The following is a 26,545-nucleotide window of genomic DNA, read 5'->3' on the forward strand; positions in this document are numbered from 1 at the left end:
AACCTCGGCCTTTTCTTACAGCTAAAGAAGCACCCATATAGTTCTCAAGAAATGGGGGATGTGACTTGTAGTTTTAAGACTCTACCTGAGTTTGTACCAGGATGGCCTTCAGTATAACACAAAGCTATCCATAGCCACAGGAAACCCATCCCTTTCTGCAGCTGGTGTCTCTTCCAGTCACTGTGAATTCCATCTTGGAGGGTGGCGCAGACACTTCTCCTATCCTGCCAGGCAGCAAAAATTTCCTTCCATGTGCAAAACCTCGGTGGGCTACAACGGTGCCTTCAGGCTCTGCTTTAGCTCCAGCACCAGCACTGTGAAGGGCTGCAGAATCACAGGAACATGCTGTGCACGTTTGCAGCAGTAGATATGAAAGAATGATCTGTGTCTGGAACTGACTTTCTACAGCAATTCAACACTGCCAGTTCTTGGAAAACTTCTGGACATAATTAGTTCCCACTGCAATTCCCTGCAGTTCACGCCCAGTGAGAAGTGTGTGTCTGCTGCAAATATCTATTTTCCTTTATTCTTTCCCTTTCCTATTCTTCTCTTTTCCTTCCCTCCACTTTCTTTTAGAAAAAGAGGCAAGAGCAAAATCGTAGTTCCTTTTTCAAACAGACATGAGAGAAACAGTTGCTCACCCAAATCTATTTAATGGAAAATACGGGAAGCATTGCTCGTTATTTGTTTGATGTTCAGTGTAATATCCACTCTGAGCATCAAAGGAAAATGAACTACATCCCCCATGCTTTCCTTCAGCTATAAGCAGTGAAAGTAGAATTCGTACTATCTCAAAAAACACTCCTATGTTCATGAGAGGCTCTCTTTAAAAAAATCACATTTTTTTCTCTGTTTGGCTTTACATCTACTGTATGGTGTTGGCTTGTTTTCCTACAGAGCAGTAGTCATTCTGTGCCAGCTGTTTAAGACAAGAATGTCCTAGAGAAAACAGACAATGGGCTGTGTAGTGGGAATTGTAGATCTATTGCAGATCTTTGAAAAGAGCAATTGAAGTCTGCTCAGACATTTTGAAGATTCTTTGCACAATATTCAAAGGCTGTTGGTGGCTTAGTCATTGGCAGGGTGGTCCTCTTTGTTGATCCCTCTTTTTTTGTATGAACAGAAAAACATAAATATGGAGGTAGGGGGAGGGAAAAAGAAAGAAGGGAGGCATTCAAGTCCATCTGATTCTTCTGCTGTTAGTTCAGCTGAAGAAAGAGTGTTGTAATCTTCTGTCAGTGAAGAATCAAAAAAAAGTACAGAGCCTCTTCAGTTATAAGGTGTTCTGTGTCTCAGGCTCTTCCACTCATACCTTTTAAGGGGTCCAGAACATAAACTCTGGTTCTAGCCCTCTTCTGCTGCGCAGCGCTGTTTATTCTCACCCTGTGCCAGCAGGCATTGTTGCTGCAGAGAGCAGGGAGAGCTAAATGTGCACTAGACTTCAGGCTGCCACTTCAGTAGCAATGACTCTGACCTCTGATACTAATGAAAAGTCAGCTCTGTGTTTGAAGGCTCTTCAGCTGACCAAAAATGTGGATTTTTACCTGATGAGGGAATTGGTTAGGAAGATCCTTAGCTCTTCACACTCGAAAAATAGGCATAAAACTTAATGCTTAAAAGTGGCCCCAAAATTAAGAAAATTGTCATTTGTACCCTGAGAAAACCCTCACAATACTGACTTTGGTAGCCTTAGGATAGTGACAATGAGAACATTGTATCCAGTGTACAAGTAGCCATTTTATTATCCTCTATGAGGCAGATAAAGAAGAATTTCAAATACTGCCATCTGTATCCAACAAACTGTCCAAAATGGATGTGGGGTGAATTAGTATAAATTGGAGTAAATAATGAATGAGTACAAACAGATACAAGCAGATGCAGCTAGGTTAATGATACTTTATATGCTCAATCTCCCCTGCCCCCAGCCTTCTGAATTACAAGTATCTTTCATTTATTGGCAGCCAAAGATGCGATTCTTTTCTTTAGACAAGACGCCAGAGTTCATTCATCCATCACTGGAATATGGAATACAAGAACCAAACTCTTCATTTACTTCCATCTTCTGAAATTACAGAGAAATCAATAGAATAGTGTGGGGAGTTATATTATTGTAGAATTTGAGCCCCTGCTGCTGTTTTCATCTCTGATGTAAATTCACTATGGCCAAGGAGATATGCTGGGGCTGACATCGTCCAATGCATCTGAAAATATAAATGATATTACCATATGTACTATACTGCATTGTTAGATTTCCCATCTGTTTCAGTCTCAGGAGAGAAGCATTGAATCAAGCTGATTTCTTCCAAGGCAAAACACACAAACAGTATTGTATAAAGTTGTTAGCCCTCTCACTGAGCAAAGGGGAAAGAGAAGATAATGTCCCACTTGGAACTTTAATCACCTGATGAAAAATATTTTAATTACAAAGTTAGGTAATGAAAAACAAATAACATACTTCCCCTCCCCACCACCACCCACCAGAGCCTTTGGGTTTTATCTTAAGAGATGCTTAAAGTATCATGAATGAAGTAGTTACAGTAAGTGTTTTACAGGAGGTGCTATGTAAAGCAAGCTGTAACAGTGATCAGTTTCCAGTGGTTCCCTTTCACTTAGCAGCTCAGAAACTGAAGCTCACTTTCATGGTGCTTTGGATCTGTCAGAGAGTTTGTACAGTCTGGGAAACCTGCTTGTGCACAATGACTTTTCCAGTTTTTCTTTATTCATGCCAGGACAGACCTACTGCAAGAAATGTTGCAAAGAACCCTCCAGTATTATAAACTATTCCTTGTCCTAGGGGAAATCAGAAATGCAAAAGTATGTTTTTCAGATATACTCTCAGGGTGATTTTTTTTTTATTTTTTTTTTTTTTTAAGTTCTGGAAAAATGTTGTGCTGAATTTTGGGAATTTTTTCCACTTCATTGATACTAGTAATGTTGAGCTTGAAGCTATCACTTTTCTTTAGAAACACGTTAGGCCAGCTTCTTATGGAATAAAATTAGAAGTATACATGTGTTCAAGTGTTCAAAATTAATATTACCTTGATACTTGGACTCTGACTGTAGAAGTCTGTATTGACTGCCTAAGGAGTGGGCAGGATATATGTTTAAAGAAACTAATAAATTGATAAAATCTTAAGTAATCACATAAGACCTGGAATTTATGTCAGTTACTGCTTAGTTTAAGATACCAGTCTCGCTGACATTTGGCGTCATTCACTCTAAAGACAAGAAGCACATTAAAATCAGATTACTGCAGAGTAGTGAGCATTTGTGCCAGCATTACAACTAAATAGCCGCAAAAAAAGCAATTGCGGATTGTTGCTTATTTTTAGAGTGACATCAAATGGCACAAAAGTTGATGTGCCAAAAAATAATGTAAAAACTGAGAGGATGGAAAAATCTCATAGGCATTTTACCAACAGTTGGAAGAGTGACTGAAAAAAACATGTGAAGGCCAGTAAAATCAAGGGAGATTCTGATCAGGCAGTGTTCACCCTTAATCAGGAAGGAATGATACACATTCTGCAGAGTATAGCAAAAGAGATCCATTGCTGCTAAAAAGACAGGAGTATAAATATAACTGAGTTACAGAGTCAACTTGTTAAGAGAGGACTTTGGAGAGGAAATCCCAGAATAACATCTCAGTATAGATGGTCATTCAGGAATATCTTCCTCCCTTACAAAGAAAACCCAAACAATTTAGGCCATGATGTTGTCAATGAATAGCTAACAACAAAAGGAGTATAACCATTTCCTGCATCTATAAGATGTTTTTCTCAGTGTTTAGAAACAGGTATAACAGTTTTCTGGGCAGCCCCAAAGAAAGCAGCAAGGTGATACATATAATAGCGATCTGCTCTACATTGCCCCTTGTATGAGTCAGCTTGAAGTCACTGTTCTGCCAAAGACAACCCCCACCAACTAAACAAACAAAAAACCCTCCTTGCACTTTGTTTTCCCATTAGCTGTTTTTAAACAAGAAAACTTTTCTTCCATTGTTTTTCATGCTCAACACCAGCTAGTGGGGCTGTTGTGTAATAATACTGCTTGTGGGATATCACTGGTCCCCATTTCAAAGCAACGCTTATGGGGCCGGGTGACCTTTAAAAGTTGCATGAAGAACATAATTCAAGGATGTCAACATGCATGCCTGAATAGAACAATTTGTGAAACATAAATGTTGAGGGAGAACAATGTGACAGCTTCAGCCACTTTAGACCACATTACCTTTGAGAAGAGCAATAGCCCTCTGAAGATAAAGGAGAAAAATCAGAGTTCTTTCATAAGTCACTCTTTGAAAGATTAGGAAAAACCCAGTAATCTTCAAAGAAAATAGAGGCATTTTGTGTTTTACTTGGTAGCAAATATGCCATAAGGTTATTTTTTAATCCTGATATTTCTAAGATTTCTAAAAGCTGCAGAATGGTTGCAGCATTTGGAGCCTATAAAGACAAATGAATGGAACAAGCAATGACTTGTTTAAAATGCAAACACTTGTTTGTACCAGTGCAGGCCTGATTTCTTGGGGGTGTGTGTTCCATTTTGTAATCTGAAAGACAGATTGGGTATGTCCAAAAGCAAGAACAGTTTGGCTATATGACATAATGATCATTTGCCTGAGAATCCAGCCTCTTCTATACATTGCTAGTGAAACAGTGCATGTCTCCTTTCTGCAATACCTCTGACAGACAAGTGCACTATTATGATTAACCAGCATTCTTTATGGCTGCTTTCTCTTTCTTGCACTGCGTTTAGAGAGGAAAACATCTGGGACTGGCTCAGTGGCAGAACTGTTCAAACACTAGCTCTTTTGGCAGACAAACGTCCCTAGAAGTAAGAAAGCTCTGGTTTCAGTGTGAAAGCACAGGATGTAGCCATCCTTTTTTGGTTATAAAACTCAGGAAATCTGTGAACCTTTCATTCATACTCCTTTTCCATTCCACCCGATAGCAGTTCTTCCTCCTAAAGGATGTGGACCAGGAAAGGATTTTTAAGATGGACCTGCTCTGATTTTTCATAGCCTGAGTTTAAGTGTTTCATCAAAGTTCCATTCCTGCTAGCTCCAGTCAAATGGAGGACGAGCCTTGCAAAATATTGCATAGTACCATAGTACCATTAAATCGGCAAATATCTAACAGATAAGTACACCCTAATTGGCCCTCATGCACCATGTGAATGGGTTCAACTAGTTAGCTGGTTAAGAGAATTCCAGATGAGAGAATGTCTGTAGGCCCTACAGTTGAAAATAATATAATCTTATTAAACCATTTATTTTCTTATATTTCTGCTTCTTTTCCTGACTCCTGTCTGAAACTGACACTCTCATTACTTGGCACTTACCTGACAGGAGAACATGTGGACAAACCAGGCCATTCTGGCTCAGCAAGCCACTTAGTTCATTATGAGTCTCTTCATTTCCATTACTGACCACGGGATGGAACAAGTATGTTTGATTTTCTTATAAACATCATCATAATACCAGACAGGGAGCCCAAACCATTTGCTTTGAGGTAGACGCTGTGGCATTCTTTTCTGCTCAGTAAATGGAAAGCTGCTATGCTGCAGACACTGAGATGGATTCCTCTCTCTACTCCAGTGTAGGAGAGGATTAGAGCATTTCCACTGAAAAAGAACAATGTATCTCCTAAACAGTGCTGGAATACACAATAAATGAATGTGTTTGTTATAGAATAAATTTTAAAATGCATTTGAAGTAGTCGTCCCATAAAACAAATCACCAAAACCTGGTCAGAGTAAGGAAGCACAGGCGCTGTACAATTAAAAGTCCACAAGAAGCAACAGAAAGACCCTTCTTAGCTTCAACAGAATTTATATTTAGTTAAAGTTAGAGGCAAGGGCCTCTTTCATCTCAGTGCTTTAGCCTTTGCCAGATTCACTTTAAATAAGAATAAAATCTGTTTCTTTGACTCATTGTGTTTGTGACCACATTCTCACTGATTAAAGCTCCTCGGTTTTGTTTCCCAAGCTACCATCCAGCGGCTGCTGCAGGGTAGTGAATCACCTCATGTGGACTATTGCCCTTTCTGAGACAGAACCAGACAAGTTCAAGATGTTCTTTGATTTCTAACCACTTAGTCATATCTCTGCAAATGGGATATATGAGTCTGCTACTGAGGCAATAGCTAGACATTTGCTTTGTCCAAAGTGGAAAAGCTGTGTTTTTTTGAGGATACTATTAGGAGATTTTTCCCTTTGGCCATATAAATGCAGTTGTCATGATCATGGCACTTGCACGAATGCAAAGCCAAAAGCAACTATAAAACAGGTCATCTTCTCAGGTCGTAGCACTAGATAACAAATTCCCATTCACCTCCCTGGGAATCAGGATTATGATCCATATGACATCTGTCACTGTTCAAGCCTACCACAATCATGTTTGTTTTCCCCTGTGCACATTTGGGCTCTTTTTATGTACCACACAGGTCCACTGAGACTAAATGGGGATTTTCCTTTCAGCTTTTGCTATTCATCTGCTTACATATGGCTGCTACTTAGAAAAACATTACATTATTGGTCTTACTTACATATGGCTACTTAGAAAATAGGAAATAATTAAAAATCGGCATATGACAAAGCTTATGTTGCCTTTTCTTCTTTTTCTCACTTTTTACGCTGACCCAGGGAAATGCTACTCACAGCAAAATCTTTAAAAATGTGAATGATAAGTAAGCAGCATAAATGCAAAGTTAGTCAGGCTTTCAGATATTAAACGTAGTTTTGTACAAAACCTCCAACAAACCTTTGCAGTAACTGCAGAGAAGTGAAGTGCTGTATAGTTAAAATATTTAGGGCTTTGGGAAGAAGAATAAGATTTTGCATTGCCATAGATGAATACTGTTGAGTTCTAATATGTTTTTAAATTTTATGTTAATATATATGTTTAGGGAACAATAAGAAAAGCTGGCTAAGGCAAGTATGTGACTGTTTTACTGCAAGTCTAGAAGTAGTTAAGTCAGCTTTTTTATAACCTTGTTATTTCTATATGTTACTTGCCAGTGCTTTAGAGAAAATCAGCTTTCCTTTTCCAAAGGATTTTGGAGCTAGCAGTTAATCTTTACAAGAAATGCAAAATGCATTATGTCATAACATGCTGACACACAGATCTACATCTGAGCACAGACGGGGTGTCTTGAACAGACTAAGTCTTCCCAGATGTAAGTTTCCTTTGGAAACCTATTTAATACTTTCATTCTGCCAAAGGCCACAGTGATTTTCATTACAGCACTCCTAGCTTATTTCTTAATTCATTTAACAATGTCCAGAAAGTTAGAAGCAAATATAAATGTCATTATATCCATATGTCTTCAATTTTGTCTTTTCCTTCTGTTAAATAATGCCATCTACTGTAGAATAATTGAATGACAACCTTTTCCAAATGCAGAGAAATCCACTTTATTTTCTTATTACTGTAAAATTATGTCAGTCATTTTGTGACACATTCCAAATTCCCATGATTTTCATCAATAATGTTGACTAAAATGCGGAAAGGTGAGTATTTCCAATGTGAAAAATTGGTGACTGAGAAAAGCCTCTGCTTAAGAAAAGGGCAGCTGTCTTGAAAACAATCTTTTCTAACCAGTAGATCAAAAATATGGAAAAGATGGCCCTTTTTTGCTCCCTGTTCAAGGACCTGTCCTCTTAAGATTAAGTCAGCAGGAACACATCTCTGGAAATAACAAACAAACAAACAAACAAACAAAAACAAACAAAAAACCCAACAACAAAACAAATCAATGAAAATTAAGTAAGGATGAAGAAAAAATTGACATGAAAATGAAAATTCTTGGATATAAATTTAGTAGTGAATAAAAAAATTGCTGTCTTAAACACAGTTAAAAAAAAATTGTGGTTTTGAAAGCATGCAAAAGTGCTGAGAGATGAAAGTGTGAATTTTAAAAATAATAAAACACATCTTATGGGTACAGAAGTGTGTACACTATGCACTTTTTTATATGTATATGCGGTTCATATAACTGTACATTACATATGCACACAGTAGTATGTTCTTTTAGATCTATATCGTGGTATTTTTGTTCAATAATTATGTATAAACTACATTTTGCCCTAAACTAAAGAAAAATCATCTCTTACCTTCCTCATTGCATCTGTAAATGAGAAGGATGTTTTAACCTGCGGAGCTGGGAAGTACTTCAGTGGAATGACAGCTAAGTACATATCTCTTGGGTGAAGTGGATCTATTCCCACCTGTGTTTCCCAGGGTGTATCCAGCCAGCTCCTTTTAAAAGGATAACAAGCTCCAACCTCCTCTGTATCTTTGGTGGTATTCTGCCTCCCACAGTATGCTGCTGTTGAGGTTTTCCTCTGTACTGTGAACCACTTATACACTGAGCTACTCAGCATTTGATAATTCACAGTTTTCCATGTGTCATTGGAGAGATTACAAACAAGTTTTCATTTGTAATGCTGCACTTGCATTTATTTTTGAGGCTTTTTGCATCTTGTTGTTCTAATCAAGCTGGTGGTAAAAACCAACTCAACCACAAGACAGTCAATGTTTGCTGTTTGTTTCTTTTAAAACTGAAGTGCAGAAATAACCTAAGTTGGTGGACGGAGAAAGCCTGTAGTAGGGTTGATACTGGGGAAAGAAACCACCTGTACGAGGCAGTACCCTGCTCTAAGACTCCCACTCTGGTTCTCCGCAGAGTGAGCCAGGAGGTCTTGGCTGTATTCTCCATTGTCCTTCCAGAGCTCATAAGAGAAGGTGATGTATTTCATGGGTGACAGATGAAAAAGGTTAACATGGGTGAGAAAAAGCAGCTCAGTGAGACACTGAGAAGGGAGTAGAATCTGAAAATCTAAGCTCAGTTGTGTACATGGCAATAAAGAAGGTGAACTGTTCAGGTACAAAAGGCAAGAGGATTCAGGGAAGATGAAAAGGAAGGTTACATGTTATGGGAAAGATGAAACCAAATAGAGAATAAAGGGACCAGAGCAGAAGCAGAATGAGAAGAGAGGAAACACATCCAAGTGTGTCCCATGCCAAATAGCATGGGTGCGGGTATGGAAAAAGATACCCACAAATGCAGAGAGAAAGTTAAACAAAGAATGTGAAGAGAAAAAGGAGACCAATGTGCTAATGCAGTAGTGGAAAAGAGAAAAAACATGATGAAAGATGCCTCATGGGAAAAAAGAAAAAGAGACTGCATAACCCATAGGAATGGACTGCATTATAAATTTGGTCTCAGCTTTGTACTACGTAATTATGACCATTACAACTCTTTGGTGGTATTCAGAATTTTCTGTCTGGAGCCAGTACCAATTTTAATGTCAGGGCTTTGAATTACATTTTTTGGTATTTTGTCTCTTTTTGAAGGGTGATGTGTAGTTGGTAACTTATTTGATATTAAATTTTTAAGGACAATGTAGGTACCCAGATAGCCCTTTCACCAGAAATTTTTGTTTATAAACATAATTATTTTGAATTATTAATGGAAATAAAATCTTATTGCATTACTTAATATATTCACTAATACTTATATTTGCAATCTGAGACTTCCAATAATTTCTACAAACCTACAAGGAGGTTGTCTAAATTTGTAGTGTTATTTTCATATTGGTTTCTTAAACTTTCTGGATGTTGTTTTTCTGAGAAAATCCAAACCTACAATTTAATGCTTGAAGCTGGTTTTCGCCAGTATCTTCAAATTCATTATCTACAATAAATTTTATCAGTAGAATATTTGTAGGAAGAAATTCACAAATCCATACGTATTAGAGACGAACAATGTTTTTTTCTGAATATGCAGATCCTTGTAGCATTTGAATAGGGCAGATGACACAATAATTGCAAACCATTTGGGCATTTAATGTGAACATTCTTTTGCATCTATCACATAGCTGGCTTTCAAAAACACTTTGAAAACACTTGGTGCTAGCTCTTGATGCAAGATGCTAGCAACAAGAGTGCATGCTGGACAGATGGCTTATTCCGCATTCATGTGTAAGTGATCATGTTGGCACATGGGGCCAATGATGCACTTGTTTGAGAGATCTGGCATGTTTTCATTTTAGCTGCAGCAAGGAATTCACTTGCTAATTACACAGTAATTCAGTTTGACATTAAAATTACTCAAGACAGAAAATTATCACAGATTTAATTGGGCTTTGGATCAGCTCCAGGAGATTTCCACTGATGTCTATTTATACACTCAGAGCAGACTGCAATTAATGTAACAGATCCTCCCAATGCCTGAGGAGAAGCATTTTGCCTTTTACTTCACATGCGTAAACTGTATTACAGTAGAAAATAAAACAGAGTATCCAATAGCTTTCATGTTATATATCTTTGATTTGGAAAACACATTTGAAATCTAATTGAAAACTATTTTGTCTGTATTTCTAGTTGCAGGATGTACCCATCTTGGGCAGGTTTATGCTGACAGGGATGTCTGGAAACCAGAGCCATGCCAAATCTGTGTGTGTGACTCAGGATCTGTTCTCTGTGATGACATCATCTGTGACGATCAAGAGCTGGACTGTCCCAACCCAGAAATTCCCTTTGGAGAGTGCTGTCCAGTTTGCCCACAAACAACACCTCAACCTACAAGAGTAAGTTTGTTCTCAATGCTGTCACATTGATTTTGCCACCTTCTTGATCCATGTCAATCTCATTTTCATCTAGATGCTCTTAAACACTTTTAAATGTTAAGCTTGCTACTTTCTGACTGTAGGCAAATACTTAGAATGGGCAAATTTTGCCAAAACAAATTAAAAAAACCAGCTTGAACTTTCACAGAGTTTTATCATTTTTGTTAAATTCAGGAATCATTCTGTGTTCTGTCGGGTACCAGATCTGATAAAATACTTTTTAGTAATTTGGGCTATGCAGCTGAAAGCATGGAGTCCTTCAACCCAGTTTTATGGAGACAACAGGCACAGATGAATAGTAGAAAGGGATAGAGGGCATCAATTAGCCATTACATTTTTAATTTTATGTAGAAGCATAGGAATAATGCAAACAGCTTATTTGTGGACTGCATGCTCAATCTATATCCATGAAACTAATGCCAACAGAGAGTTCAATTTAGACAATTTTCACAAGATACTGCAAATCTGCATTTCATATCAACTCAAGTCAACATTATCCGAGAATAAATTTTCCTTTTGCGGAGTTATTGCTGACTTAATGCTCACTAAAGAAAAGGTGATTCATGCTCTACATCCCTAATGTATCACATCTTGTTTATAGACACCAACATTATGTAAATCAGTTGCATCAACTGAAGTCCAGGAAAATCAAGAATGCTAGTGCATGCAAGTCCTCTGCCTAAACCCTTTCAGTAAGTGAGCCAGCTATAATGAGCTCTAAGGTTACCGGAACATTTCATCTTTATTTAAGATCCATGAGATTCTGTTAAAGTACATAGATTTCCACAGGCAGATTGAAGATTCTTATCCAGAAGATAATAGAGTGAAAGAGATGTGTGTACAGGAAAGAAAGGGAGATTTGTTTCTGAGCTCTATAGTATATCTACTTAAACATGAAGTGTCATATACAAATACATCACCTAGTGTTAGTTGCCCCATGTTAGTGCAACTGTACTGCATCCACAATTACTGGAGCTATATCACTGAACAGTTTTCAAGGTGTAAATGAATGATACATACAAGCATGCTGGAGACATGCTCAGTGCATGAGGCACTGTGCTGTGCTAGAGGCACAGCTCCCTCTCTTGTTGAGACTAGAGACTTTTATTAGTTTTGTGATTCCTGACACTAAAGGACATGTGGACTACTTCCTACAGCCTCTGTGTTTGGTATGTAAGAGTTTGGTCAGCCCACTGGAAGCTGTCCTGCTGACTTTGGACGGTATATTGGGAAATGCCACCTTGAAAGCTGCTATGACTAGCAGCTGAATACATAAAAACTGTTCTGAACTATTGAGAATCCAGATAGTGATGTGTAATTGAATTATTAATTGAAAAATAAATAAATAGAAGTAGTAAATCTGGCAAATTAAAATTAGCTGCATTATCACACTTTAACATGCTGGCCTGAGAAAGATACAAGAAAACTGTCACTTACAGCTTTCCACAGTGGACTTCTGTCCCCATCAGACACAATGGCAAAGCCCTACCGACTTCTAATTGCCACATTTTTGCCTAGAGAAGAAGTGTTGGTTTTAGTTTTGTTTCTTATTTTAGTTCCATTTCCTTTCTTTCCAGACTCCTGGAGTAATCAGCCGAGGCCCCAAAGGAGACCCTGTAAGTGTAATCTTTTCTTTTCCAAGGAAACTAACAAAATCAAGAGCAAATTCCTGTAGTTCTATATATCCCATTCAAGCTGCTGAGATATCCAGCTTTCACTGATGTCTACACTATCTGCAGGACTGTGCCACAAAGTTATTTTGAACTAGCCCTTCAGCTTCAATAAAACTCTTAAAAAGTTAAACTGGAAGAAGAGAGAGTTTAGATCAAAGTAATTTGGACTAACTTTAGAGAGAGCTTTGTCCATACTGTATTAGATTTTTGTTGCTGTTGTTGTTATATTTCTTCCCCGTAGGGAAAAAAAATAAATTAAAATCTATGGACTCCACTATCAGTATTGATTTTAGATTTAGGAATTGATCTGTTTAATATTTCTAGTGTGTTTGATCAGCTGCAATAACGCTCCAGCAACTACAAAGTGTTTCCATGTGTGAATTTTGTCTACTGTCTGTCTTTCCTAAATGTTCAGTTGCGGCCTTAGTTATATTTAATAGAGAAAGTTTCCTACCACAATTGCACAGACTTAGTTACAAATGGAAGGATTTGTTCTGTGATACCCTTGCAGTTGGAGTCAAGTGCCAATGTTTGTATCTGCTCTGTGTCTTTGCAGGGTTCTCCTGGAGCTCCAGGCAGAAATGGTGCCCCTGGCCCACCAGGAGCGCCAGGGAGTCCTGGTGCTCCTGGCCCCCCTGGGATCTGCCAGTCGTGTCCCAGTATAAGTGGAGGCGTAAGTCATTGCATTGAGCTTCTACCTTGTTGCCCATAAGCATACAAAGCAATACTTTAGGTACCTATCCCTTCCACCTTCATGCATATTTTGCTTTCAGTGGCATCTGTCTCTTATTTGTGCCTTTGAAAAACACAGCTGAATGGTAGGTGGTGTTTTCTTGGGTTTGGGCTTTGTCCACAAAATTTGTCTGGAGTGAAATTAAATCTCTGCCTTACCTTATTTTTAAAAATATTTTGGAGCCAGATCTGAGGAAGGACTTACCTAATTCAGAAATAACCTGACAAGAAAGAAAGTGTGTAGGAGGAAGGATGTCCCCTCAAGAGAGTTAGGGAACTCTCTTGGTTTCCTATGGTTTATCCAATGCATGTTTAATAAATAAACATTTCTCGGAGACTAGACTGAAACACTGGTCATCTGCTTGCAGGGAAGTGCCTTGTAAGTGCTGTTTGTCATGCTCCCTCTTTATTTCTGACCCACTTGAATTCTCTTCTGAAGAGCTGGACAGAGTAAGCAAGAGAGCTGATTTTAACTAAAAGTTCTGTGCTGCTGGATTTGTTAAGGGATCTGAGTCACAGCTAACACTTTTTGTCTCCTATCCAATGGAGCAAGCCTAGCTTTACTAGATGAGATTGCTTTAGCACAAAACTGCTAAAAATCATATGTTAAAAGAATTGCTACTTTTGAATATGGACCAGTGTTTATAGCTTCCATGTATGCTTCCCACTCCCAGGTAAGCCAAAAACTAAGCAGAGATGTCTTGCTTTAATTAATTCTGAAAGGCTTTGCATCTAAAGGACTAAACTTCTAGAAGAGGTACCCATGGGATCAGGTAACCAGTCTCCGAAGATGTCACGATAGTATACCAAGAGAGCTACTGGTTTTGGGTTGGCAGATGCAGACAAAGGAGAGGGTGATAGGCTGAATTAGTCCCCCATTCTAATGCTGCATCAAAGATGTGTGGCTGAATCCTGATGAAAGGGTGCTCCAGTAGCACAGGAGTCTTCATGTACTTGGTCAGCAATGGGACTGGGGCCACAGTGGTTTGGGTTATCAGGCAGAGCACTACATGTATTCAGCTTTTCCTGCTCAACCAATACATGCCATGAACGCATAAACTGTGTTAATGCCATATTATTCAACTGAGTTTGCTGGTATCTGCATAATAAAATCAATGTATTAGGAGGCTTACATGGGAATTCCTTGAAAAACTAACTGTAGAATTTAGAGTTTTCCTTTTCTAAGCAGTATTTTATGTAAACAGATGTGTCAAAGGTGCTATCTGCTCTCAGGCCAACAGAACACATTTTTGCTCCATGCCTTAGACTGGAGCTTCCACTTGTTTCAAAAAAATTGTCCAAAGCATTGAGGCTTGGCTGATTAGGCTCAAAATTGATGATTGTCTTTGAATTATTTGGAATGACATAGTGAATGGGAAGGGAGAAAGGGAAAGGTGGGAAATGGCATTAGGAAAAAAGTATAAAACTCAGTTTTCTAAGATGTGTAAGTTCCCACACATGAGGTAAACTAAATTATTTGTAATTCAGCAAAGGACAGACTTACACATAGGTAAGAGATTTTTTTTGGCTACAAATATTCTGAAATGAGACATTCATTAGTCACAAGTAAAAGAAAATAAGAAAACAATGACGAAGTGTTATAGTCTTTAGTGCAACAGAAAATACTTCTTCAGAAAAGAGACTAATAAAGAAAATGGGGAAAAGCTTAATTAAAAGGAGTTAAACAAGAATAAGAGGAAGGGGATGGTATTTTTTTTTGTTTCAGCTGAGGCCCAGCTGCCAAGATGAAAACAGAATGCATACAGTGTAGGGAGATAACATCACCATGACGTCAAAAGAAAGCTATTGGCTGGGTTTCTCTTGTGGATTATTTACATACGTGGCAGCTGTATGTCAAACAAGTACTGTTCCACAGATAATTATTTCCATGTGTTTGCCATACCAGTGTAAGAAAAGACTTATTTGATTCATAGCAGTCACCTTTTTTTCCTTTTTCTTTTCTTTTTTTTCCTTCCCCCTCCCCCCCCCCCCTTTCTTTTTTTCTCTATTTCTTTTACAGAGTTTTTCTCCACAGTATGACTCCTATGATGTGAAAGCTGGTTCAGCTGGTATCGGCTATCCACAGCCCATTGTAAGATGATACAGCCTTTTTTCTGTCTTTTAAATAAAAAAAAAAAAAACTCAAAACCAAACAAATTTTCTGCTCATAGATTATACCTTGGATGTATGGATCCTGTTTTTAATTTAACAAGATAAGTTTTAATATAACTGTTGCCTGCAAGTGGAATGCAATGTAAAGTAGCAGTATGCTTGGCCACATCATTCTATTAAGTAACTGTAGGTCATCTGGGGTTTTTGTTTTTCCTGTTTCTTTCTTCCTTTCTTTACTATCTTTTTCTTCTTCTCTGTTTCTGTTTCTCATGCTACCTAAATATTTATCCCTTTCTCCCTTGCATTTATTCCTTGTTTGTCTGCTTTGGTATTCTACAAATTTCTTCCCTCCCACCACTTTATAACCTCTTCCATAGTCCCTAATCTTCCTTTACCCACTCAGCAGCATTCTGTCTTTAGTCAGTATGATACCCCATACTTGTTTACTTTCCCACAGCTCAAGTTTGCCTGATAACAAGTGAGTAAACCCCTCTTATAATCTTTTTTTTTTTTTTATGCCAGAAACAGTCAAAAGCTTTTAACTTTTTCTTTTTACAATTACCATTTTTTTACCCACAGCTATTCAGACTGTGCTACTAAGGATGATGTATCTGCCTGCTAGGCCTAGCCCAAGTTTTCCACAGGTTTTTTTTTTAGTGAAATAAAGCATGGATTGACTAAAAGATGTATGCATGGGCTATGCTTCCTGTATAAAATACATTTGAGTGTTGTACCTTATGATTTTCTTTTTAGGCACTGGGATTTAGAGATATTCATCACCAATTACATTAATTGTTCTTGATTTAGGCGATCTGCTGTATAGAGGATGTGGTGAATTGCTACTATTTGAAATTGGCTGCTGCTTCATTAAGCATAATCATTTTCAGTCCAGTGCTGCATAACTAGGTTTGGGTATTGTGTTGTAACAGACCAAAGCAGTTCCAAAAAACAGTGTTATTTCTCAGGGTTCCATCAGATCATCTTGTGAAATAAATTCTACTAGTAATGACAGCTGTTTATCATGAAATAGAGTTCTTTGTTTTCTCACCTTTATTTTAATATCTTTATTTCTACTTTGTTCATTTGCTAGTATGATCATCCATGTGTTGGTCTTCTTCGGCTATCCGTTTTTGTCTTTGTTTATTCATTTATTAATATTCAGCTCCTCACAGTTTTTGCCCATGGCTTATATGTCGTCTACATTTTACTACTTGGTGTCTTAACATGGGATGTGCTGAACCAGGCAGATAACCAAATACCTTTCAGTTAACAATTATGGCTACTTCTCTCCATTTTGGCATTTTTTCCCTGAAGGTTCTTAGTGATTTTTTGTGCTCTGTCCCCTGAACTTGGGTTTAATAAAAAGCCCTAGAATGCCTTCAGCCAGGATTGTCTGTATACTCTCAGCTCATATGTTCTTTCATATTGCAGCATACATGACTGCAAAGTAAGTACCAGAGCAGTTACAGGCAGATGTGACTAAAATTGCTAGAACAAAATAATGTTTGTCATTAACAGTAAATAGACTAATTTCTTTATTAATTTATACATTTAATTTATCGATTTTCAACTTAAACAATTTGAATAAATACCCAAACTAAAATAATTTGGAAGAGTAATGAAATAAAAAATGTCAGCTACAGCACCAACATTTCCCCATGGGTGGTTACCATGCCTGGTATTTTCTTGGTCACACATCTCTCCATTACTGTCTTCCTGGTGCCTTCCCGCTGCTTATAGACTGATTTGTATTTCACATCACAGTCTCTCTTTACTTGCTTGTACAACCTCCACATGTCTTTCTTCTTCCACCAGTGAACATACTCTAACTGAAATACGCACATTTGTTCACAGTCTAGAAATGCCGCAGCAAGCAAATGTTATACCTATCAGTTTATCTCCTCAGTGTGCACCTTGAAAAAAATAATGCCTTGTTTGTTTATAGCTGTATGTCTAACCAATCGATTGCAATTGGTGAGTTGATGGCTTCAATTCATGTTCAGTCAAACTTTTAACAATTAACAGCAAGGGACTGGTCATTGTATTCACACATTGAAGGCAACCTGATTTACCCAGAAACTAACTGCTGTGCCACTTGGTGTGCTTCTTGTCCTAGAAAATAGCAAACGTTACAACAATTCTCTTTTTTTTTAGACAAAAGACAATCTGTGAACTAGTATTAACATAATATATTCGTAGTATAGTAGTATTCTGTACTGGGTATACCAGTATAGCATAGCAATACTATTAATCATGTATTATGAAAATTAGGTTCACATAACATATATAATACATAACCTATTCTGATAGAATCTAAAAATATCCTATGAAACACATTATGTGCAATATTAAGCTATGGAACATACTATCAGTACTGCAGCACACATTGATTCTCATGTAATTTTTATACTTCAATTGTTTTGCCTGTGTCGAATCCATGAACAGTGTAACAAAACTTTTTTTAAAGAACCACATATAGTTGCAGTAAACCACTGTCTTAATTTTAAATGTTGTCTGTTTTGCAGTATCAGATGCTTTAATGGTTGTTGCTACAGGAATTAAAAACATTAGCACTCTTCCCAAACTGAGAAATTCCTCAATATTTTACTCCCTTTCTACCTGTTAAAATGAGGAAAAGTATTACTGATTTGAATTAAACTATGTAAATTATCGAGGTTTCATCCTCCAAGCCCTTTAGTTAGTCCAGACATCATTTCTTTCTTATGGCTTAGTACTTTTAAAGCTCAAAAGAAATTCCATTGGTGAAAATGCCTTACTCACAGTAACAAAAATATGACCTTAATTCAATATACCTGTAAGTCCTAAGAAGTCTAGGGTCGTAAACGGAATTTATCATACAAAGTTCTTCTAATGTTTTGTTTATGTATATGTAATATTGCTCCTGAGTGCAGGTGAGAAATTTCAAAAATAGTTTTAGAAAGCAAAATCTGGCGTCAATAGACTTGCAAGCAAGGATATTAGTACACTTTGGCTCCACCATTGAAGATGTAGGGTTAGGCTAATAACGCTCAGTTACATGACAGAGAAGCTGAAGCTCATCAGCTGTCTAACAAATTGAGAGTTCTGTTATCTATTCTTCCACCATAGGTAGCTAAAAGGTTGAGCTGTGGGCATCCTTCTGGGTGTCTAAGGAAGGGGAAGAGTGACTTAAATGAAAAAAAAATCAGCCCGGAAAATATCTTGTGGAATATGTTAGCTAAGGCTGCAAAGAGAAACCCGGTGATCCCTTTTCTGAAGAGACTGTAGGTACTAGACAGTGTATTTAGCAATGTGTGTATATAATGCTGATCCTTTTTTACTGCACTAAGTGCACGTCACAGTGGATTTTTCTCTTTACTAATATGTAAAAAATTATTACACAGTTATTGGCAACTATTGCAACTATATTAATCTTTATAGTTGTATTACATTAATATTATGACTATCTTTTAATCTACACTACAGAGTGGCTTTCCAGGACCCCCTGGTCCCAGTGGCCCTCCTGGCCCACCTGGTCATGCAGGTCCCCCTGTAAGTAAAATCAGCATTTCCATAATCATCTCTTATTCTTTTTAATTCAGCTTCTCCTTTTCTCTGTCATACATATTAGGTAATTTTCAACTGACAAATTTAGACACTATGCTGAAAATTTTTTTCTGTGGGGTGTCAGATAAGATTCTCCTAAGACATGCCACTGCCATTTGTTAGTATTCCCAAATGTTTATTTATCCAAATATTAATAGACAAAGGAAAGTGGGAATCCTAATATATATTCAGGGAGCACACAAAGGGTCTGTGGTTTTTGATGTACAGCTCTTTTTAGAGTTGAAGTTTTAATTCTTTTTTCATGGAAGCTTATTCTATTTGCTTCTGCTCATTCGTTCATATTTTTGGCTACTATTTTCCTTACAGTTAAGAGATTATTACAAAATATAGAAGCACCATGGAATGATGCATGTAATTGTTCACATCTTAACCATTTTCTGCTGTATTAAAGGGCTCTGCTGGATACCAAGGTTCCCCCGGAGAACCAGGACAACCCGGCCCTCCTGTACGTATACATTATCTATGATTGTATATGTTGAAGGCATGATTCTACAAGGAACATCATCATTGGAATGGGTTGAAATTTTAGAGAGAATTCTGTCTGTTTAGTACTATGTATGTCAAATGTGCAACTGTTATATAACACCTAATCTTTAATTTGAAGGAGACAATATTTTTTGTTATTATAGTTAATATTAATTATTTTTTTACAGGGACCTCCAGGCCCTGTTGGAATGATAGGCCCAGTTGGTCCACCAGGAAAAGATGTAAGTTCACAATTATTCATCCAGTGATTAATAAATGGGAAGAAAGAAAATTCATTAAATAGTAAGTCAGCATAGTGCATTGATACCTTTGCTTTTAAGAATTTCTATCATCTCCCTATTTCTCAATTTGACAACATGACTGTAAAAATGTAGACTTGGCTTAGATATAAACGTCAATTTCGAAAAAGTTTCAATTTTGGTGGGCAACTTTATTGGCACAATAAAAAAAAAAGAAAATAAAAACGAGAAGAAGAAAAAGAAAACAAGCATTAAATATGTTACTTTGATCTGGTGCAAAATAAATTAGCAGTTAAAGATAATCAGACAGTAGTCTGGTTCCTTCAAAACTTGCTTTGAGAGTTAAAGCCATTAAAACCATCTTTTATATCACAGCTAGTAGTCCTGAAGAATAGGTATAGTACAAGGCAGGACAAGCAGCTGAAGTTTTTGTACATTTTGCGTGTATCACCATGAAAAATAAGTTTTCTGTAAACATCTCTTCCTAAAAGTTGGCCTGAAATAAACTAGATTTTAACCAAAATCTTGTTAAAAATTGAGTTTATAAATATTGGCAACTGTTTTTCAGAAGGCAGTCATTTAGTGAACCATCACCCTGCTCTAATTTCCCCCATTATCTTCAGTGGGAGTTTCATCTGGTTATTCCACGTCACCTTGATCTACTAGGGTTGTATCTTTGCCAGTAACTGAAACAGTAGCAAAACAGCCAAAAAAAAATCACTTTCTTTCAATAGGGAGAACCTGGAAGGCCAGGCAGAAATGGAGACCGTGGAATCCCTGGACTACCGGTATGGAAAAGCCCCCAGTAACAGTGGTCTCCTAATCAAGGTTTTGTTCTCCCAGTTTAAGTTAGTTGCGTGAACATGACACACAATGAACATTTGCTTGTGTCCTTAATACAGTAAGTATGTGATTTATTAATCTATATTTGTGTGTTCAGGGTCACAAAGGACACCCTGGAATGCCTGGAATGCCTGGGATGAAAGGTCAACGAGTAAGTACTGAGTATATTGAGTATATCTGACTTTGTTACTCTACTATGGTGTTGCACTGTTGTGCTCTTTCAGTCATCAATTCCCAGCTAAAGAGACTGAATCATAGAATTAAAGGCCAATTTCTGGACAATGCAATCTGACATTCTATAACAAAGGCCTTAAATTTTATCTAGTTATCTCAATTGTAAAGCTTCATCCCAAATGCTGGGCTGAAGCATGCTTTCCAGAAAAGCATCCACTCTTAACTAATAACCATGGAGAGATGGAGGGTTCAGAATTGTTGTTTCAAAAAATGTTCCAATAGCAGGTAGCGCTCACCATTAAAAATACGCCCCTTTATATGAGTTTGTCTTGAAGCTTAATATTTGGCTGAGAGGAATTAAGTTTTCCAGAATGTAAGATGAATACTATTCACAAATATATATATATGTGTGTGTGTGTGTGTATTCACAGTTTACCTTTCCCACAGGGTTTTGATGGAAAAGATGGTGCCAAAGGTGACAGCGGTGCTCCTGGTCCAAAGGTAAAAAACTGTAGCATCATCTTTGTAATAGGTACAGTAATACCTTCTACCATTTATTTTATAGGTATGCTTTGCATATTACACAATTCTAAAAGTCCATCAAACATTAAAGAAAGTCATATAATATCTCCATGAAAAGAACCGAGAATCATTCCAAAGAGTAAGACATTCTGAACTACATCATGTGCTGATTTTGTAGCTGTATTAAAGATGAGATTCCAAAATGAAAGGAAATGCCTGGACCAGCTGACTTTATTGCATAATATTGAAGGAACGGGACTTCCTGCTTTTTTTTTTTTTTTTTTTCTATTTAAGTATTTTGTCCTGGCACTTGTTTAGACTTCTCAGACCTCACAGACCTCAGTTCATGCTGATGACACTGAGCATCATGTAGAGAGGAGTTGTCTCATTTTCATGTCTCTTCCTCTTGAATAAACCAAAAAATGTCCTCACCAAAGTTCAGTCTGCCATTAGTGTTTTCTTTCCATAACAGGGTGAAACTGGTCTTCCTGGAGCAAATGGAGCGCCGGGCCAACCGGTAAATATGTGTATCCTATAGTATTTAAATGGAAGTGCTACTGGCACTTCCTGATTAACAGAGTTACTCATATTTCTTTCAAGTATAATTACGCCACTGCATTCATTGAACAACACTGAGATATGCAAATAAGAGCAATGTCTCTTTGCTCCACCATATTATTTTAGAAGCCACCTAACTGACTCACTTTCTGTTTTCTAGGGACCAAGAGGTCCAGCTGGTGAAAGAGGAAGACCTGGGAATCCTGGTGGCCCTGTAAGTAATTGCAGCTGTTTATCTTATCCGGAAGCATCACATATTTTGTTTCAATATGTTGAGAATTCTGATGTCATAGTTTTACTTTAAAACAGTTGTAATGAAAAGGATTAGAAAACTATATAGTGTCTGTAAAATCATACATGAAAATCATACATTCTGTGTCCTGGATAGTTCTCATCACCACACCTCTCTTCTTTCTGTAGGGTACCCATGGCAAAGATGGATCTCCAGGAGCAGCAGGCCCACCTGTAAGATGACTTACAAATGTTTGATTTTAAGTATTTGTGTTACTCACGTCTTGTTGCTTCTAGCTGATGTTCTGCAATGCTAGCAAATCCGAGACTGAGGTTGCAGTGGTTTAAGCATGAGCACTTTAATTAATTATATTTCATAACTGTATTGGATGGGATACTTGAAACGTGCAGTGCAATAGGAGAGCTTTAACCCTGTAAATTAGAAAATGCACAAATCCAAAACCAGGTTATTGTCAGAGAACATATAGATTAATAGAACTGCTGTTATCTATGCTGATCAAATTGTCTTATCAGATACATTATTTAACTGTCTAAATTGGGCAAAACTTTTTCTTTCCCATCTGCCTAGAAACCTGATCATGTTCACTTGTGTATCTCATAGCTATATTGGCTTTTTTTCCCTCCTACACCTTTCTATAATTAGAACAAATGTTGAACATTTTTTATAACTTAATCTCTTTAATGATATTTTTCATAGGGTTTTTTTAATTTGCACACAGAAATTTAGCTGAACATGTAAAAGTCAGGGCAAGTAAGATGTAGATGTAATATTTTAGGACTAGCCAAACTTCACCTTCTACAGCATGAATTACATTTGCTATTTTGCCAGATGTTTCCTTACTCAGAGAAAAATCCCATAATAAAATATTTTTTTTTTAATTTAAGGTTAATTCCATATGGCTTTTACCTTTCACACGAATAATATTTCTTTCACTTTTAAGGGTCCCCCAGGTCCCCCTGGAACTGCAGGATTTCCAGGCTCTCCAGGTTTTAAGGTATTCCACTAACAATGCATACTAATATAGCATTTGGTCCTCTCTCTAGTTAGCCAGCTTACGCCATTATACAACTTTATTTTCTAAGTCCTCCATTTCCTGGCTGTTATTACACTGGTTGCAAGCCTAGAACTGATGTGTTTTCATATTCATCCCAGGAGACAAACCCTATACTCATCATCTTCATTAATATCCACACTAAAATACTATTAGGTGGTAGACCCAATGCTTTATGTTGCATAATGGGAGGGGCTCAATTGAACTTCCCACAACCAGAGGAGCTGTGCAGTATGTGCTGGCTGGAGTGCAGTGGGTACTTTGTGCTTCAGCACAGAGCTGATCTGGCTCTTGCACTCAGGTGGTAATGATAATTTGTCCCAAATTATGAAGATAGCAGAGCAGAGGAAGAAATCATGAAGCTAACACTGATTGCCCTGAAGACAAGGCTAAAATGCATTCATTTTCTCCTTTTACTGTTTCTCCACAGGGTGAAGCTGGTCCTCCTGGTCCTGCTGGTTCTAGTGGTAGTCCTGGAGAGAGAGGAGAACCTGGTCCTCAAGGTCATGCTGGGCCACCAGGGCCTCAGGTACATGGGAGCTGAGAAGTGATATGCCAGCCTGCACTTCAGAAAGACCTACATGTCCTTTGGTTTAGTTCTAGGTTACCAGCACTGGTTATTTATACATTTGTTTTTCTCAGGGCCCTCCTGGAAGAGCTGGAAGCCCTGGCAACAAGGGTGAAATGGTGGGTAGTCTTCATATCATTGTCTTTGGACTCGGCAGAGTCCAGAAATGCCATGCTCTCTTCATCCACACCTGCTGTTCATTCTCTGCAGGGACCTTCTGGTATTCCCGGTGCTCCTGGTCTACCAGGGGGTCGTGGTCTTCCTGGTCCTCCAGGTACAAGTGGAAACCCTGGAGCAAAAGGCAGTCCGGTGAGTTACTAATATTCATCACAATAGGTTTACGAACAAATATGGTGGAAATAGTTCTCATACCATTAAAAGAAAACCCAAACATTGAATTTGTCCCATTTACTTGAGATGGTCTAATGTTTTTTTTTTATAATAACAATAGGCAATTATTTTTATAAATATATAGGATATTTATCTTTCAGGTATGTGTATATTACTATATATATAAATTATACATAAATGGTAATATTTACTTGCTTTCCTAAATTATCTATCAATTCAGAAACACAGAACAAAGAAATAGCTTGTCTAAACCCAGCTACATTAGACAAAATCCGTTGTTTTAAAATCCCAGTTAAACCTGTTTAAATTTACATTGGCTGAGTCCACAGTCCACTATACCTAGAAAATTGTACCTACTCTTATACTGTCACTTGCCCCAGCAGGTTCTTTTCTGGCAGCCTTACAATGCATATAGTTTATTGTCAGAGAAAATACTCAAGGACTTTAAGAATCCTAGTGATATCCAAAATAGCTAGAAACAGTCATATCATTTTACTCAGTGGTGTTTAAGATTGTATCAGTTCTTTCATTTATTAGATTTTTAAGGAGACCTGTGCATCCCACATTCAGGTTCAACCAGTGCATACTTATTCCTTTGCAAAATGTGAAATAATAAAAATGAATCCATAATTTGAAAGATATTATGTCTACTTCTTAGTATTTTACTACATCTAGTAGCTCTAGGATAATAGCCTGTTGCAACACATTATTTGAATGGGATTTTTTCCTGTCTAGGGAGAACCTGGTAAGGATGGTGCAAAAGGAGAGCCGGGCCCAAAAGGCGAGCGTGTAAGTGATATTAAAATGCATGCAGAGACTTATTCTAAGGAAGTCTGAACCCTGAATCATTCCTCATGCAAAACCCAAGTGCAGGTTGTGTGTTGAGACTTCTCACTTCACTGGTAGGCCGGTTTCTTTATTGTTGCTAGGGTGAAAATGGCACCCCAGGTGCTCCTGGACCTCCTGGTGAAGAAGGCAAAAGAGGTGCAAATGGTGAACCTGGCCAGAATGGCGTACCTGGTACCCCTGGCGAAAGGGTAAGCTTCTGTGGATGGACATGTACATTTTGAGTTCATAGACATCATACTCCGGTATTCCAAACTGTTTGAGGAGAAATGTTGCTCCATATCTATTCTCAGCAAAATCCAGATGTGAAACTGAGTTACAAAACTGGGAGGAATTCATATCTAGTTCTTCGTATGAATCACAGCACTTCTCTCTATCCCACTCTGAAATACATTAAATTATTTGGAGTTTTAATATTGAAGCAGCAGGGATCTTATGTAACTGGAAGTTGTATTGAAAGATTTGTGCTGAAAAGCAACAATAAACTGTGAGAACTACATGGGGGAAAAAATATAAATTTCAAAATTACTTCTAGTTAACAAAATCACATTCACAAAATTTCAGCTCTGGAAATTGAAATTAATGCAATTTTTTTCTACATTCAGGATATGTCTATGTCAACATTGTCAATAGTTCTGAAATGTTAATAATGTCAATGACAAAGTTGTTGTCAGGTTGTCTGTGTTTGAGCATCTTTACTGCCAACAGGGTTTTTTTTTGCCAATAGCTTCAATAACTTTCAAAAAAGCATTCTCACAAAGGAATTTGTGAATTTGTTTATTCAGCAAAATAAATAACAACATTCTTACAAATTTTAGATTTCTGTTCCCAAGGAAATTTTGCTGATCTACTTATAACTCCTAATTTAATAATTGATTCTATTATTTGCTGAAGCTATGGTGAAATCAAAGAAGCACAGTGAACAAATTGATCATGCATTTCATCTTTTTTTATAATTCACATTTCTTGTAAGCAGCGAAGATAGTAGTAAATACAAATATTGAAACAATACAATAGAGCTCTTTTCAGTATTGAAATAGAAGAAAATAACTGTTCAAGACTGGATGTGTTATTTTTGGTATGAATTTATGTAACTCATAAAATAACACAGAGCAGGCTAAAAACAATGGAGGACAGGCTATGATTTAAACAGGAGGGTTATGTCCAGAGAGACAATAATTTTGTAGTTTCTTGATAGAGTGTAAGGTCATTGCCATCTATTTATTTAATAAATTTTCATAATAATATGTCTACTGCTAAATACCTTACAAAAAATAACAGTTGCTATTACTAAGTCACACTGCCTATAATACATATTCTGTTCTTTTGTTCGTCAGGGCTCCCCTGGTTTCCGTGGCTTACCCGGTAGCAATGGACTTCCAGGTGAAAAGGTAAAAGTCTTTCTCTAAAAAAACCCTGAAACTTCTGGAAAATCCATTGAATTCGAATGGACAATTTAATGTTCAATATGATACTGATTTCCTTGCTGTTAATTTCAACATCTTTTTTAGGGGCCTGCAGGAGAACGTGGTAGTCCAGGTCCTCCTGGCCCCAGTGGACCCGCAGGAGAACGTGGACAAGATGGCGGCCCAGGGCTTCCCGGAATGAGAGTAAGACAAGATGTCTCCAAGAAAATGAGATAGATACACTCTATTAGGGATGCCTTATCTGAGCTGATGCAATAGCGGAGGCCCATTAGAATTTTTTTTCTGTTAATTCCTTTGGGTAGGGTACATATATTCATAGTGCAATAGATAACCATGCAGATACATGGAGAATTCAGGTAACACCTGTCACAAGTGAGTGTGGAAGCTTAGATGAAGCTGAACATGATCCCCTGTTCTTAGAGTATGCCATGCGCTATCATGAGATTACTTTAATGTGAATTAGCATTGGATGAGT

At 37.5% G+C, this 26,545-nt stretch overlaps 1 protein-coding gene across 2 annotated transcripts in view; it reads left to right on the plus strand.

Moving 5' to 3' along the window:
• Positions 1-26,545, plus strand: part of COL3A1 (collagen type III alpha 1 chain) — a 50,586-nt gene that overhangs the window by 6,940 nt on the left and 17,101 nt on the right. The window contains exons 2-23 of one of the 2 annotated variants that reach the window (XM_065669884.1): positions 10,385-10,590; positions 12,207-12,245; positions 12,859-12,884; positions 12,921-12,975; positions 15,055-15,126; positions 18,612-18,677; positions 19,144-19,197; positions 19,406-19,459; positions 20,212-20,265; positions 20,418-20,471; positions 20,942-20,995; positions 21,489-21,533; positions 21,735-21,788; positions 21,995-22,039; positions 22,768-22,821; positions 23,309-23,407; positions 23,521-23,565; positions 23,657-23,755; positions 24,533-24,586; positions 24,727-24,834; positions 25,981-26,034; positions 26,155-26,253. In XM_065669884.1, coding sequence (XP_065525956.1) covers positions 10,385-10,590; positions 12,207-12,245; positions 12,859-12,884; positions 12,921-12,975; positions 15,055-15,126; positions 18,612-18,677; positions 19,144-19,197; positions 19,406-19,459; positions 20,212-20,265; positions 20,418-20,471; positions 20,942-20,995; positions 21,489-21,533; positions 21,735-21,788; positions 21,995-22,039; positions 22,768-22,821; positions 23,309-23,407; positions 23,521-23,565; positions 23,657-23,755; positions 24,533-24,586; positions 24,727-24,834; positions 25,981-26,034; positions 26,155-26,253 — 1,490 coding nt within the window. Of the gene's footprint in view, positions 1-10,384; positions 10,591-12,206; positions 12,246-12,858; positions 12,976-15,054; positions 15,127-18,611; positions 18,678-19,143; positions 19,198-19,405; positions 19,460-20,211; positions 20,266-20,417; positions 20,472-20,941; positions 20,996-21,488; positions 21,534-21,734; positions 21,789-21,994; positions 22,040-22,767; positions 22,822-23,308; positions 23,408-23,520; positions 23,566-23,656; positions 23,756-24,532; positions 24,587-24,726; positions 24,835-25,980; positions 26,035-26,154; positions 26,254-26,545 lie in introns of both variants that reach the window. The other variant, XM_065669883.1, reaches the window with a different exon arrangement.

The sequence above is a fragment of the Lathamus discolor genome, chromosome 3 (genome assembly GCF_037157495.1).
Source record: "Lathamus discolor isolate bLatDis1 chromosome 3, bLatDis1.hap1, whole genome shotgun sequence".
Taxonomy (NCBI): Eukaryota; Metazoa; Chordata; class Aves; order Psittaciformes; family Psittacidae; genus Lathamus; species Lathamus discolor.